Source organism: Malus domestica, chromosome 07 (genome assembly GCF_042453785.1).
Source record: "Malus domestica chromosome 07, GDT2T_hap1".
Taxonomy (NCBI): Eukaryota; Viridiplantae; Streptophyta; class Magnoliopsida; order Rosales; family Rosaceae; genus Malus; species Malus domestica.
The window spans coordinates 19433098-19447563 of NC_091667.1; the positions used below are offsets into that span (position 1 = coordinate 19433098).

At 39.3% G+C, this 14466-nt stretch overlaps 1 protein-coding gene across 1 annotated transcript; it reads right to left on the bottom strand.

Annotated features, from left to right (window-relative positions):
• Nucleotides 1–1141: 1141 nt before the first annotated feature.
• On the bottom strand, nt 1142–11434 carry LOC139197397 (mechanosensitive ion channel protein 1, mitochondrial-like). Its single transcript, XM_070824735.1, has 7 exons — nt 11124–11434; nt 9804–10741; nt 9418–9695; nt 2832–2932; nt 2063–2170; nt 1635–1856; nt 1142–1556 (listed from the first exon to the last, which is right to left on the bottom strand). Exons 2-7 carry the CDS (start codon nt 10628–10630, stop codon nt 1455–1457), a joined length of 1638 nt encoding a protein of 545 aa, XP_070680836.1. The 5' UTR covers nt 10631–10741; nt 11124–11434; the 3' UTR covers nt 1142–1454.
• Between the last annotated feature and the right edge of the window lie 3032 nt (nt 11435–14466).

Here is a 14466-nt window from a genome sequence, read left to right on the forward strand (position 1 = left end):
CCACGTATGCCTTAGCATGTTGAAACTTTAATGTATTGGTGAACATTTATTTGACCGAAATTTCAATGTCTACATCCCCCTCTTTACCCACTTTTTCTTTCCTTTCTTTTCTTTTAGGAAATAATTTCTACATTTTTTCTTACTTTCTATACACATGTTTAATTATTTCTGTTGATTCTCCCATATTATGTTATATGATTCAAATGTAATCATTCTTTAGATCCCTTTGTTTTGGCCTGCCAAGAATTGCTTTTAAGATCTTAGCAATGCGAACTTCGACATATCTACAGAGAGTACTTTGTGGCAGATAATTTAGCAACCTATAACCTTGATCTAGATTTAGGTAATTTTTATCTTGATACTCCTCCTTGTTCAAATAATTTTATTCGTGAGGATCAACTTGGGATGTCTCAATCTAAATTTATTATTGAGTAGGTTTGTTTGGATTCTTGCTTTTAACCCTGTTTTTCAAAAAAAAAAAAAATACCAAGAGAGCACATAAAGGGAAAAAGGCTTTGACCAATCGTAATTTTTGTCTATTTACACTGATAATAGCCCATCTCGTAGCTGAGAGTTCATGACTATTGCTCAAATAATAATGGCTGGCGTCTTCGACTGTTGATTGATGTCGTAGATGTTACTGTTGACAAGCAAAGCAAGTTAACCTGATGACAAGCCACTTGGTACCATGCAAAACTCATCAATTTGGTCCCAAAAGTTCCGAATCAATGTCGGGTGTTACTTCAATGTACAAGTGTTTTAGTAATTATATTTGATTTATGCACTTATTAAGATCTTTATTTTCAATCTCAACCATTCATTCTTATATCATTCAATGCTAAGTAGTTATCGAAGATATTTCCATCAATGTCGTCCTCATCCTTTGATAAATTGTTACTACACCTCAATTTGGTCCCTAATATCAAACTTTACACAGAATTTGGTTGAAATAAATGGCGTTACACGCACATAATTAGCTTTCAAAGCGAAATACGTTCGACCGACATTAATCCCGTGCCACACGTACGATCAATTTTGACAGAATTGGACATGATGTGTAGTATCAAAGGACCTGTGAAACCTGATTTATGCAGCAGTCCAATCTCACCCGCCATACAATGGATAATGACCCCATATAATCTTTTAAAAAGGCATAAAAAGGTTTAACCTTGAATCAAAGAGTAAAATGGAAAGGTTTAACGTTGAGACGTGCGTCAACAAAAAAAAGTCAGCTTCGACGTTTCTTCATGGACCACATAGCAATGGATATTTCACAATGGATCCTATTTCAGCTTTCTTGGCAACTCAATAAAAACTATGACAAACTAGTGTGAGGTGTAGTGACTCGTATTTTCATGAAAAACTCTTCTCAGTAAGATGACAATCAAATATATCTTGAAAGAGATGTACCAAATGCAGAGTTCCAAAATGCCATTTTCGAGGCTACTGAGTGGTCATATCTGGTAGGTGCTGCCCAGCTTAGCACCATGCTCCTTAATTATCTGAGCCGAGCGCAGGATAATCTCTTCTTCAGTAGAGTATAGCTCTCCCTTGCTCTATAATCACAAAACAAACATTGAAGCATATGATGAACCAATCAGTGTAATAAGAATATTGAAGGGAACAGGGCTTACCATATGTTTGAGGTTACATCCGAGAGTCAATTCAGCAAATGAACTTTCTAAACGAGACAGGAAACAGTAAGGGGCCTCCTTTCCCAAGAACACCTTCGAGTGTGACCTTAGCATGCTCTTTATATCAGTCGATATCTGGGGAATCTTATCCAAATCATTAATTTGCAGGGGAATTTTGGTCACAATGGCACGCCATTGCGCACGTGACTTGTTCACAATTACCTACAAAATGTACATGAAACTATCTGAGATACTGTAGAAAGAAAACAGTCTAAATGGGTTGATCAAGCCGCTATCTTAATGTTAATCCATACCCCGGCTATACTTGTATGATGAACTTTGGTCATTTCAACCTTAAATGATTGATGGTTTTCAGCATAATAGGTGCCCATCTCTAAGTGTTATACCAAAAATAGAAAAGCACCAACCTGACTAGAAAAGAGTGAATTAGGAACTATGACAGGGAACTTCTCGGCATTTAGTAAACAAGTAGTAGTAATTCCCATTTCCACCACTTGACCTTCAATAGATCCAGCCTGCAATAAGTACATTTTTAACACCGTGAAGAAACAAAGTACCAAAAAGAGGAAGCAGATACTACATTATATATCACACAAAATACCAGAAATCATTGAGTCGGAACAAATACAAGACGGTAACTGTCTACCCAATGAACGACAGATCCCTTTACTTATATGAATAAATCTATGATTATGTTTGGCTAATAATTTACACTTGCAAAGAGAGTTAGAACGAAACAGGCATAAAACTAGTTGAATTGCAATCTGAGGATTATTAAATCTTCATTTCCTAAATGGCTAACCATTCAGAAACAAGTGTTGTTCTATTCAATGTTGGGTTGAGATCACTGTACAATGTAGCCACCCAGGGGCCGACTAAAAGATGCTCGATACTTGTAATGATTGCACAATTCTGCAACCGTCAACAAATAAAGAAAATTGAACCATGTAAATCTACTCTGGTCATGCTGACATGGTAATTCGTACAACCGGAATATTTCCTTAATCTCATTATGGTGCTCAAACTTGGAGAAACGATGACACTCGAGGCACAGTTCTTTAACTAGAATCACAGGAAATCAGCGCTTAAGGATTAAAAAAATATATATATTTGCCTATGAAAATGACAAATGGAATCGAGTAGCTGAAATGCACCAAGAAACACATAGAAACATACTTTTATAGTATCTCCAAGTGAAAACGGCTTTGAAAACTGCATAGACAACCCACTCAGAACATTTCCAAGGATGTCTCTGGCAGCAAATGCAGTAGCAACTCCTGCATTAAGTGCAGCAGGGAAAAAATTCAGGTTTTTATAATACCTGTTTATGGTTATTATTAATGGCAATAATTGAATAACAGTTCAATCCCAAAATAAGCATCCATATATGTAGCTGTCATAGAATCAAGAGATGCAACCTTCAGGTCTAAATTAAAACCAATAACTATCTTTACATATTATAACAACATAAGTATTACAACAACAACAATAAAGCCTTTTCCCACTAAGTGGGGTCGGCTATATGAATCCTAGAACGCCATTGCTCTCGGTTTTGTGTCAAGTCCTCCGTTAGATTCAAGTACTCTAAGTCTTTTCTTAGGGTCTCTTCTAAAGTTTTCCTAGGTCTTCCTCTACCCCTTCGGCCCTAAACCTCTATCTCGTAGTCACATCTTCGAACCAGAACGTCAGTAGGCCTTCTTTGCACCTGTCCAAACCCATTTTGTGTACGTGTTGATGCTTCACCGCCCAACATTCTGTGTCATACAGCATCGCCGGCCTTATTACCGTCCTATAAAATTTTCCCTTGAGCTTCAGTGGCCTACGACGGTCACACAACACGCCGGATGCACTCTTCCACTTCATCCATCCAACTTGTATTCTATGGTTGAGATCTCCATCTAATTCTCCATTCTTTTGCAAGATAGATCCTAGGTAGCGAAAACGGTCGCTCTTTGGTATTTCTTGATCTCCGATCCTCACCCCTAACTCATTTTGGCCTCCATTTGCACTGAACTTGCACTCCATATATTCTGTCTTTGATCGGCTTAGGCGAAGACCTTTCGATTCCAACACTTCTCTCCAAAGGTTAAGCTTCGCATTTACCCCTCCTGAGTTTCATCTATCAACACTATATCGTTGCGAAAAGCATACACCAAGAAATATCATCTTAAATATATCCTGTTAACTCATCCATTACCAACGCAAAAAGGTAAGGACTTAAGGATGGTTGATGCACAAAATCAGTGAGGACTTTGGTACAACACAAAGTATTAAGTTTGCGATCTTCGCTAGATTGCTCTAGTCATTAGTGTGGATAAGTATGTAAATGGATAGAGACAGGAAAGCAAACACAAGATGTACGTGGTTCACCCAGGTTGGCTACGTCCACGGAGTAGAGGAGTTCTCATTAATTGTAAAAGGTTTACACAAGTACATAGGTTCAAGCTCTCCTTTAGTGAGTACAAGTGAATGATTTAGTACAAATGACATTAGGAAATATTGTGCGAGAAAGATCTCGTAATCACGAAACTTCTAAGTACCGAAGTGTGGTATCGTCTTCACTTGCCTTATCTGTCTCAATAGGTAGATGTGGCATCTTCTCTAGAAGTACTCTTCCTCCATCCAGGGGTGGTATCTTTAACTAGTGGAGATGCACAAGGTAATGTATCAATTTCACTTAAAGCTTACTTGTAGTTTCAGGCTTGGTCAAGCGCGATACAAACCATGTAGTAGGAGTCCCCCAAGTCGCCGAGCTAGGGGATCTGCTGAAAGAGGTGACAGACAAGGTAAGCAATCAGAGCTCCAAGCAATCAGTCCCAGATTCGAAGTTTGATTTCAAGTTCCGGCTGATTGTTCTCATTCTCCTTATCTTGCAGGTAGCATGAAGGATAAAGAGAAGAAAAGGAGAATAGATGATATGAGATACTTTTGCTTTTGAAGAAGTAACTTTCCACATGCTTATTCTTGAACTGGGCTGGAAGGTTTTCTGGTTTCCTCCAGAGTATAAGGCCGACTGAAGAATTTGAGGGTCAAAACAAGTCCATCAAATCTAGAATACGTTCGACCCTGCTAATATGGGATACTTTTGCTATTGACAAAGTAGTGGATGTATCGGCACGTGTTCTGTTACGCTTGTCTCCACATGCTTCCTTGTATCCTTCTCACTTTCCTTATCTGTTCCTCAAGCAGATGTGGTATTTTCTCTGGAAACATAAGATGTTGAAGATGAGGACTCGAGAGCAATGCCAGGTAAGTAATCAGGTAAGGGGTTCCAGGCAGTCAGTTCCTGACTGGAAGCTTGATTCCAAGTGCTGACTGATTGCTCTCTTTCTCCTTGTCTTGGAGGTAAGAACAAGGCCAAAGAAAAAGACAGGGAAAAAGCATGATATGGGATACTCTTGCTTTTAACCCTGATGATATGAGATATTTTTGCTCTAGTGTAGCTTGTTTGCAGAGGTATTATCGGGGGGAAAGAAAGCTGAGTATTTCGAGAGGCTTCGTTGGGAGTGCCCTCTCAGATATGAGGAAGGGTTGAGCATTTTTGCAGGTCTGCCTGTCCGTTGAGGATGGAGGTCGACATATATAGAAGTCTCCCTAACAAGTAGTAATGCTATTCCTTTACCCTGCTTGGTCATAGCATGGTAGTGGGAGCTGTCAGCTTCACGTGTGTCAGAGCACTTTGAAAAAGTGGTCTGTGGTATCTGGAAAGCTGATGTTACGTGTGAAGATTACAGACAAGCTTTATCCAAGGAAATCTGGCTCTCGAAGTTGAGAAAGCGGTGTCTCTTCGATTTTCGAACAAGCAATCCTGTCGGGGATCTGGCTCTTGAGATTCGGAGAACGGTGCCTCTTGGATTTTTGAGAGAGCAATCTTGCTGGGAGTCTGACTCTCGAGATTCGAAGAGCGGTGTCTCTTCAATTTTTGAGAAAGTAATCATGTTAGGAGTCTGGCTCTCGAGATTCGAAGGACGATGCCTCTTCAATTTTGGAGCAATCAATCTTGTTGGGAGTGTTTTCTCGAATGTGAGTAAAGGTTGGGCATGTTTGCTAGTCTACCTTGCCACGGAGCATAGAGGTTGACACATAGGAACTTTCCAATTATCCAGCAGTGGTAATGTTTCTTTACCCTTGTGGGTAATAATATGGTAGCTAGACCTTCAAAATTTATGTGTCTAAACTTTGTTAGTGTTGTTTCTTTGCTATTCTTTTACCCTTCTTGGTCATAGCGATGTAGTAGGAGCTGCAAGCTTCACGTGTCTTAAACTTTGTCAGAGATCTTTGGCAAAGTTATCCGTGGTACCCATGAGCTGATGGTGCGTGTAGAAAGTGGATGAATGAACAGTAAGATTCACGTGCTTTCTACTTCACCAGAAATCTTCAACAGAATGCCCGTAATTTCAGCAAAGCTGAGTGTGCATGTGACAGGTGCTGACAAGGCTGAAAAACGCAGGTGCCTCTTCAATTTCTGAGATCGACCCTCGTGGTCTCTGGGCAGCCCAGCTTTTGAGAAAGCAAGCGCCTCTTCGATTTCTGAAATCGACCTTCGTGGTCTTTGAGCAGCCCAGCTTTTGAGAAAGCAAACGCCTTTTCGATTTCTGAGATCGGCCCTCGTGGTCTCTGAGCAGCCCAGCTTTTGAGAAAGCAAACGCCTCTTCGATTTCTGGGCAGGCGCCTCTTCGATTTCTGAAGCTCCGTCGAGTGCAAATTTTTATAGAGGCTGGCATTAAGTTCCAAAGCACACTTGAATCTTCACCAGTAGAAGCTCCCTTCTTGCACTTCTAAGATCTTGATTTGTTTGACCTCTTCTCTTTTCAACACCTTTGAAAATGTCTGGCCCCTCCGACCGTCGTTTTGACTTGAACCTTGTTGAAGAGGCAGCCACATCTTCTCCAGACAACATATGGCGCCCATCCTTCTTATCCCCTACTAGTCATCTTATCGTTGGGGATTCCGTGATGAAGAATGATATGACCGCTACGGTGGTGGCCAAGAACCTTCTCACTCCCAAAGATAACAGACTACTTTCCAAACAGTCTGATGAGTTGGCTGTTAAGGATTCTTTGGCTCTGAGTGTTCAGTGTGCATGTTCTGTCTAATATGGCCCAGCACCTATTTGCTCGAACCCGCCAAGTTGAATCATTGGCGGCTGAAGTGATGAGTCTCAAACAGGAGATTAGAGGGCTCAAGCATGAGAATAAACAGTTGCACCGGCTCGCACATGACTATGCTACGAACATGAAGAGGAAGCTTGACCAGATGAAGGAATCTGATGGTCAAGTTTTACTTGATCATCAGCGGTTTGTGAGTTTGTTCCAAAGGCATTTATTGCCTTCGTCTTCTGGGGCTGTACCGCGTAATGAAGCTCCAAATGATCAACCTCCGATGCCTCCTCCTTCTAGGGTTTTGTCCAGTATTGAGGCTCCGAATGATCCCCCTCCGGTGCCTTCTCTTTCTAGGGCTCTACCGACTGTTGAGACTTCTCATAAGCAACCTTTATGAAGGCTCCCTCTTGTTTGTTTATTTTGACTCATGTATATGTACATATTTGTAACTTATCGGAGATATCAATAAATAAGCTTTGCTTCATTTCAACATATTGTGTTAAATACACTAAAGCCTTCTTCACTGAGTGGGGTCGGCTATATGAATCTTAGAATGCCATTGTGCTCGGTCCTGTGTCATGTCCTCCGTTAGATCCAAATACTCTAAGTCTTTTCTTAGAGTCTCTTCCAAAGTTTTTCTAGGTCTTTCTCTACCCCTTCGGCCCTAAACCTCTGTCCCGTAGTCGCATCTTCTAACCGGAGCTTCAGTAGGCCTTCTTTGCACATGTCCAAACCACCGTAACTGATTTTCTCTCAACTTTCCTACAATTTCGGCTACTCCTACTTTACCTCGGATATCCTCATTCCTAATCTTATCCTTTCTCGTGTGCCCACACATCCAACGAAGCATCCTCATCTCCGCTACACCCATTTTGTGTACGTGTTGATGCTTCACCGCCCAACATTCTGTGCCATACAGCATCGCCGGTCTTATTGCCGTCCTATAAAATTTTCCCTTGAGCTTCAGTGGCATACGACGGTCACACAACAGGCCGGATGCACTCTTCCACTTCATCCATCCAGCTTGTATTCTATGGTTGAGATCTCCATCTAATTCTCCGTTCTTTTGCAAGATATATCCTAAGTAGCGAAAACGATCGCTCTTTGGTATTTCCTGATCTCCGATCCTCACCCCTAACTCATTTTGGCCTCCATTTGCACTGAACTTGCACTCCATATATTCTGTCTTTGATCAGCTTCGGCGAAGACCTTTAGATTCCAACACTTCTCTCCAAAGGTTAAGCTTCACATTTACCCCTTCCTGAGTTTCATCTATCAACACTATATCGTCTGCGAAAAGCATACACCAAGGAATATCATCTTGAATATGTCCTGTTAACTCATCCATTACCAACGCAAAAAGGTAAGGACTTAAGAATGAGCCTTGATGTAATCCTACAGTTAGGGGAAGCTTTCGGTTTGTCCTTCATGAGTTCGTACGGCAGTCTTTGCTCCTTCATACATATCCTTTATAGCTTGGATATATGCTACTCGTACTCCTTTCTTCTCTAAAATCCTCCAAAGAATGTCTCTTGGGACTCTATCATATGCTTTTTCCAAATCTATAAAGACCATGTGTAAATCCTTTTTCCCATCTCTATATCTTTCCATCAATCTTCGTAAGAGATAGATTGCCTTCATGGTTGAGCGCCCTGGCATGAACCCGAATTGGTTGTCCGAAACCCGTGTCTCTTGCCTCAGTCTATGCTCAATGACTCTCTCCCAGAGCTTCATTGTATGACTCATTAGCTTAATACCTCTATAGTTCATGCAATTTTGTACGTCGCCCTTATTCTTGTAGATAGGCACCAAAGTGCTCTTTCGCCACTCATTTGGCATCTTCTTCGTTTTCAGAATCCTATTGAAAAGGTCAGTGAGCCATGCTATACATGTCTCTCCCAAGACTTTCCACACTTCGATCGGTATATCGTCTGGGTCCACTGCTTTTCTATGCTTCATCTTCTTCAAAGCTACAACCACTTCTTCCTTCCTGATTCGACGATAAAAGGAGTAGTTTCTACACTCTTCTGAGTTACTCAACTCCCCTAAAAAAGTACTCCTTTCATGTCCTTCATTGAAAAGATTATGAAAATAACCTCTCCATCTGTCTTTGACCGCGTTCTCTGTAGCAAGAACATTTCCATCCTCATCCTTGATGCACCTCACTTGGTTTAGGTCCCTTGTCTTCTTTTCCCTTGCTCTAGCTAGTTTATAGATATCCAACTCTCCTTCTTTGATATCTAGTCGCTTATACATATCGTCATAAGCCGCTAACTTAGCTTCTCTCACAGCTTTCTTCGCCTCTTGCTTCGCTCTTCTATACCTTTCACCATTTTCATCAGTCTTGTCCTTGTATAAGGCTTTACAACATTCCTTCTTAGCCTTCACCTTTGTTTGTACCTCCTCATTCCACCACCAAGATTCCTTTTGGTGTGGAGCAAAGCCCTTGGACTCTCCTAATACCTCTTTTGATACTTTTCGGATACAACTAGCCATGGAATCCCACCTTTGGCTAGCTTCCCCCTCTCTATCCCACCCACACTGGGTGATTACATAAGTATTACAAAGAACGAAAATTTAAAATCTTACTTGCAAACTTTTGTAACTTTCATGAATGAAATAGAGATGAAAAGAATATGTAATCAGAAGCAAATCCTCACCTCCTATGCCACCAACTGTCAAAATTGATTGCACAGCCACCCCACACGCCTCAGCTAAAGCCATTATCCCAATCACAAAAAGACCAACGGATGAAATGTTGTCCATAGCTAGCAACTTGTCCCGATCAAGACCAAGCAAAGCTCGAGTCGCTAATGCATGAGTGAACACGTTTGTCTTCCACCGATGTAGAAACCACACAAATGAAAGGATAAGCGCACCTCTCCATGCTGGTGCAAGATACTGCACAGCTATAGTGGTTGGTGCTACCATCACGCCACTGCAAATCAAAGTCATCTTAATCATTTAACAATGTAGAAAACGAAACTGCATAAATGTGAATAGAAAAATGATTATGAAGCATATACTGGAAGTTGGAACCACTAACATTTGAGAAAATGCCATGAACGTAACTAGATATCGCACTGGGTCCTCCAAAGCACCCCAAAAACTTTTCTCATATGGAACTTGCTCTTCAGATGGACTTGCAGATAACAAAGCAGCGCGCCCTTGATTTCCGTAATTGTGAAATCTCCTGAAAAGCCTCGGCATCACAAACCAAGCAAATATAGTACCTAACAAAGTACAACCAATGGGAACAACCACATTTCTAAGATGTGGATTTGAATCCAGCAACTGCTGAATATAAGGAGACAGTTCAGTGGATGTTTCTTTAGCCTTCTGTCCAGTAAAAGTTGCCGCATCCAATGCACTCTGCCATGCATCCTTAAACTTGCCAACCCAGTCACTTCCAACAATGCCACTATTACCAACATCCACTTCACTTCCACCAGAAGCAGCCGGAACTCCTAGTCCTGGTTCCCCAGTTTTATCAGCATTGCTACCAAAAAATGATGAGTATGAACGGCTACTAAAAATTGGGTTTATCAAAACCAGTGGAGTAGCACCCCTAATCTGTGTACTCGACAATGTAGATGAAAATGCTGAAATGGGCTTCGTAGTGTAAGATTGGATATTGACAAATGATACAGAACCCAATGCTCTAGAATGAGCCCTTGCAAAGGTCTTATGAGATTGTGTTTCCTTCGAATGGTAACTCCGATTTACAAAAGCATAGGCTGGTCTTATATGACCCGGATCAGTGTAGTTCACAATTTTCCAATAAGAAGTATACGACTGAAACGACTGCAAGTTGAGAGAGAAAAGGGTAGACTTGCGAAGTGATTTCAACATGGAAAGCCTAACTCCAGCCATTACCGAAAACTTAGTACAGCAGAATATCCTACAATAATAAGGGCATTGTTCGATCTCTACAAGCTTAAGAGGACCTGATTGAATCCAATAAAACTCTCATGGCATCTCAATCTGCAAATTTGGGTGGAAAAATAGAGAAAGTAAATCACTAATAGTGATTATAGAAACAAAATGGAAAAACCTAGTCAAAATCTAATGAAATTCGGGTAATAACGCATGGATTCAAGCTTAACAATGCTGACTACACATTTGTACATAAATCCTAGACCCCTGTTCGGATGCTGAGAAAGTCAAGGTAAACTAAAAACAAAACAAACCCCATGAATCAATGAACTCCTTCCTTCAAGTTGGTCTCCAAAGATCAGAATTTTTCTTAAATTCCTTCAAATAAAAAGCTAAAAAACTATTTTTGAACTTTGAAATTCTGGGTTTCTTTTAAGTCGTTTTCTGGGCAACCAAACAGAGAATTATAGTGGGGATTGGTGATACAGACCTGCGACGGTTGATTTTGGAGGTCTACATGGACATTCTGAGAGACCCAGAAGAGCGAGCGAGCGAGCTTCTTTACTTTGCTTCGGAAATACGAAAAGCCGAGAGAGCTTCGGACCTCCGGTGCGTATAAAAGAGAAGCGGTGTAAAGAATGATGTGACGAGCAAGCGCTGCTACAGCTTCCGATTCTTTCCTTCTGTTCCGATGGCTTTGACTGACATGTTAGTATGATGATCTAACGGTGGAGAAAAATAGGCTGAAAGAGTCGGATCTAATTGCAAATTTGCAACGTACCAATTTCTCCAATTATTATTATTATTTTTTTTATATATACAAGCAGTATTTTATGTTATCACACCTAAATTTTAATATAAGAATACTTGTTTTGTCTAACTATGTGACATTTTAACCATTGAGTGAAATTACGGTAAACTTTCAAATCAGGTTTACTTTCTGGTTTGAGGCCCAACGTTAGCAAAAACACATATGATTTCTTGGCTGAAAGTTTTGAAATGATTTATGCCATTGAATTGTTGCCAGATGTGAGTTGAAATGCTTTTAGCTTTTCCGGATCCCACTGAGGGTTAGTCTTACTATATACCCTTTAGGGTGCCGCATAGTTCAATCTTTGACCAAAAAAAAAAAAAAAACTAAACTGACATATTAAAACTTGTTTTCATTAACATAAAATGATTGTTGCTGTCATCATAAGTGTCAGTGTTTTATAGCAATCGAACTCTCATATAATTTTGATTCATTATAATTTATTATTGTTGTTTGCCTTTGACCCAGATATGAAAAATAATTTATCATAATATTATACCTAACCAACCTATGCTTTAGAGGTTTAAGAGCATCTCCATTGATGTCCTAAAAACAGTCCTACCATTGTATTTCCTTAAATGTAAGGATTTGGTATGAGAAGTTACATAGTGCATGTTATCACTTGGTTTCATTGGCTCACAGTATGATCACTCTATCTTTGTCAAAAGGGATCCTACTTTGGTTTTCATTCTTGTCTATGTTGATGACATTCTTGTCATTGGTCCTTCATCTCAAGCCTGCTAGCAAGTTATCACTCAACTCAGTGCACTATTTTTTTCCAATGACCTAGGTTTATTGCACTGTTTCCTTAGTTTTGAACTCAAGAGATCTTGTAAAGGCATTTTTATCTCTCAAACCAAGTATATTCTAGATTTACTGAAAAAGGCAAGACATGGTTCATGAAAACTGTGTGTCACTCCTCTTAGCATCTCCAAATTAGATCATGCCTATCCTCTTCTAAAAAATCATGTAGAGCACAGATCCTTAGTGGGTGTCTTACAATATTTTACTTGGACTAGACCAGATTTATCCTTTACTATAAATCTTGTCTGCTAATTTATTCATAGCCACGATTTTCTCACTTTCAAGTAGTTAAGCGAATATTAAGGTACCTCGAGGGCTTCATTGATCTTGGTCTTTGGTTTTTTAAGTGCTCCACAACTCCTTCCATCAATGGTTTTACAGATGTTGACTGGGCAAATTGCTCTATAAATAGAAAATCAATTGGTGGTTTCTGCATATTTTTGGGAAATTCTATATCAGTTGGAGTGCTAAACAGCAACCAACAGTGGCCAGTTCCTCTATAGAAGCAGAGTACTCCTTGGCAAGCACTGTTGTAGAAATCACATGGATTTGTAAGCTACTGATTGATATTGGTCTTACACTTCCTTATTCTCCTACGTTGTGGTGTGATAACATCTCAGCCATTTCTTTGGCTAAAAATCCTCTTTTGCATGCTCAAACAAGCATGTAGAAATTGACTACCATTACTTTCGTGAAAAGGTTTTGGCTTAAGAAGCCTTTGTTCACTTTGTCTGTTCACATGATCAAATTGTTGATATATGTACCAAAGCTTTACCCAAGCTCAGGTTCAACAGTCTTCGAGACAAACTTTCCCTTCGAAAACCTTAGTTTGAGGGGGGGTTATTAAGGTTAATAATGATCCAGCTAAAGGTAAGACTAGGCCTGGCCTAGGCCCAGTGCGCACAGGGTGACTATCTGGGGCCCAAAAAAATTGGAGGCACCAAAATTATTAAGGTGGTATATTTATATATGTTTTTATAAGAGTATAAATTTATAAAATTTGGTTTAGTGCCAAAGAAATGTAACTAGAATTGGTGGTTTTGTTGTTTAAAATTAAAGAGGAGGCCTTAGGTTCAAAACACCATGTGTGCTTATTTACATTCCAATTTTTACAAATTTCTTTTCATAACAATATAAATTTATAAAATTTGGCTCAATGATCAAGAAGTTTAATTAGAAACAATGGTTTTTGTTGTTTAAAATTAACGAGAGGTCCTAAGTTCAAAATGTTATGTGCATGTTTATTTTTTTCAATTTCTACAAATTTTTGTTTGGTTGTTAATTTATTTACTAGCTAGTAACTATGTGGGTTGTTATTTTTAAATATTTGTTCCAATTCAAGTCTAATCTTCAACAAAGAGTAATGCGTAGACTAAATTTTTAGACCAAATTTGCAAATAATATTACGTGTTATCAAAAGGTTTAATTTAGTGTTCATTCATTACTACATATCCTTAAAGACTCGAAAACAATATTATATTTTTAGTCTTATATTGACGAGGTTAGTAAATAAGAAAAAATACCTCACGATTTAAACAAAAACACTTTAAAAGTTCATATGGAAAACAAAACTCATAATCTATCTACTTGTAAGTCCAAAGTTTTTTGGTTTCCTTCTCGCAATACAAAATAAATTAGTTATTCCGTATTTTTTAATTATTGAGTTTGAAGTGTTTTTCTAATATAATTTTATCGATGTCTTACGTGTGAAAACAAATAATTTTTTATATGAAGTGATGGCACACTTTTTGGCATCACCATAGGCCTTAAAAATCTCAAGAATAGCCCTGAGTAAGACTTAGATATTGTAGAGTTTGTTATTTTTGGTTATAATAGTTTGGTTAGTAAGAGTGAGATGTAATCTCAATTGCGTAAACGAGTTGTATATATATACTCAAGATGTAAATTTTATTTCTTTACATGAGTAAAATCATTTTTCTCTAATATCCAAGCCCTACAAAGGCTTAACGTCCCCATGAAGATCGACCCAGCCAAACTCGTGCAACAATCAATTTGCTACGACAAGACCCGATCCTGGACTGTATCTGTTTAATGGGGCTATGCGGTTCAAATATTTTGGGGCATTTTCTCTCCTCGAGAACTAGAACAACCAGCCAGGATGTTCATCAATTGGTACAAGAAAGCTGACTTCACTAGCTACGAATTCAACATCCGTCCCGTCAGCAGACACCCTTGTCAAAAACCATTTGTGTATTAC

Excerpts from the sequence above, each read along its gene's own strand:
- LOC139197397 (XM_070824735.1), bottom strand. The coding sequence starts at position 10,630 with ATGGCTGGAGTTAGGCTTTCCATGTTGAAATCACTTCGCAAGTCTACC. Across the intron at positions 2,171-2,831 it reads CACTTGGAGATACTATAAAA|GCTGGATCTATTGAAGGTCA; the intron begins GTATGTTTCTAT and ends TACTTATTGCAG. Across the intron at positions 1,557-1,634 it reads GATGTAACCTCAAACATATG|AGCAAGGGAGAGCTATACTC; the intron begins GTAAGCCCTGTT and ends TTGTGATTATAG.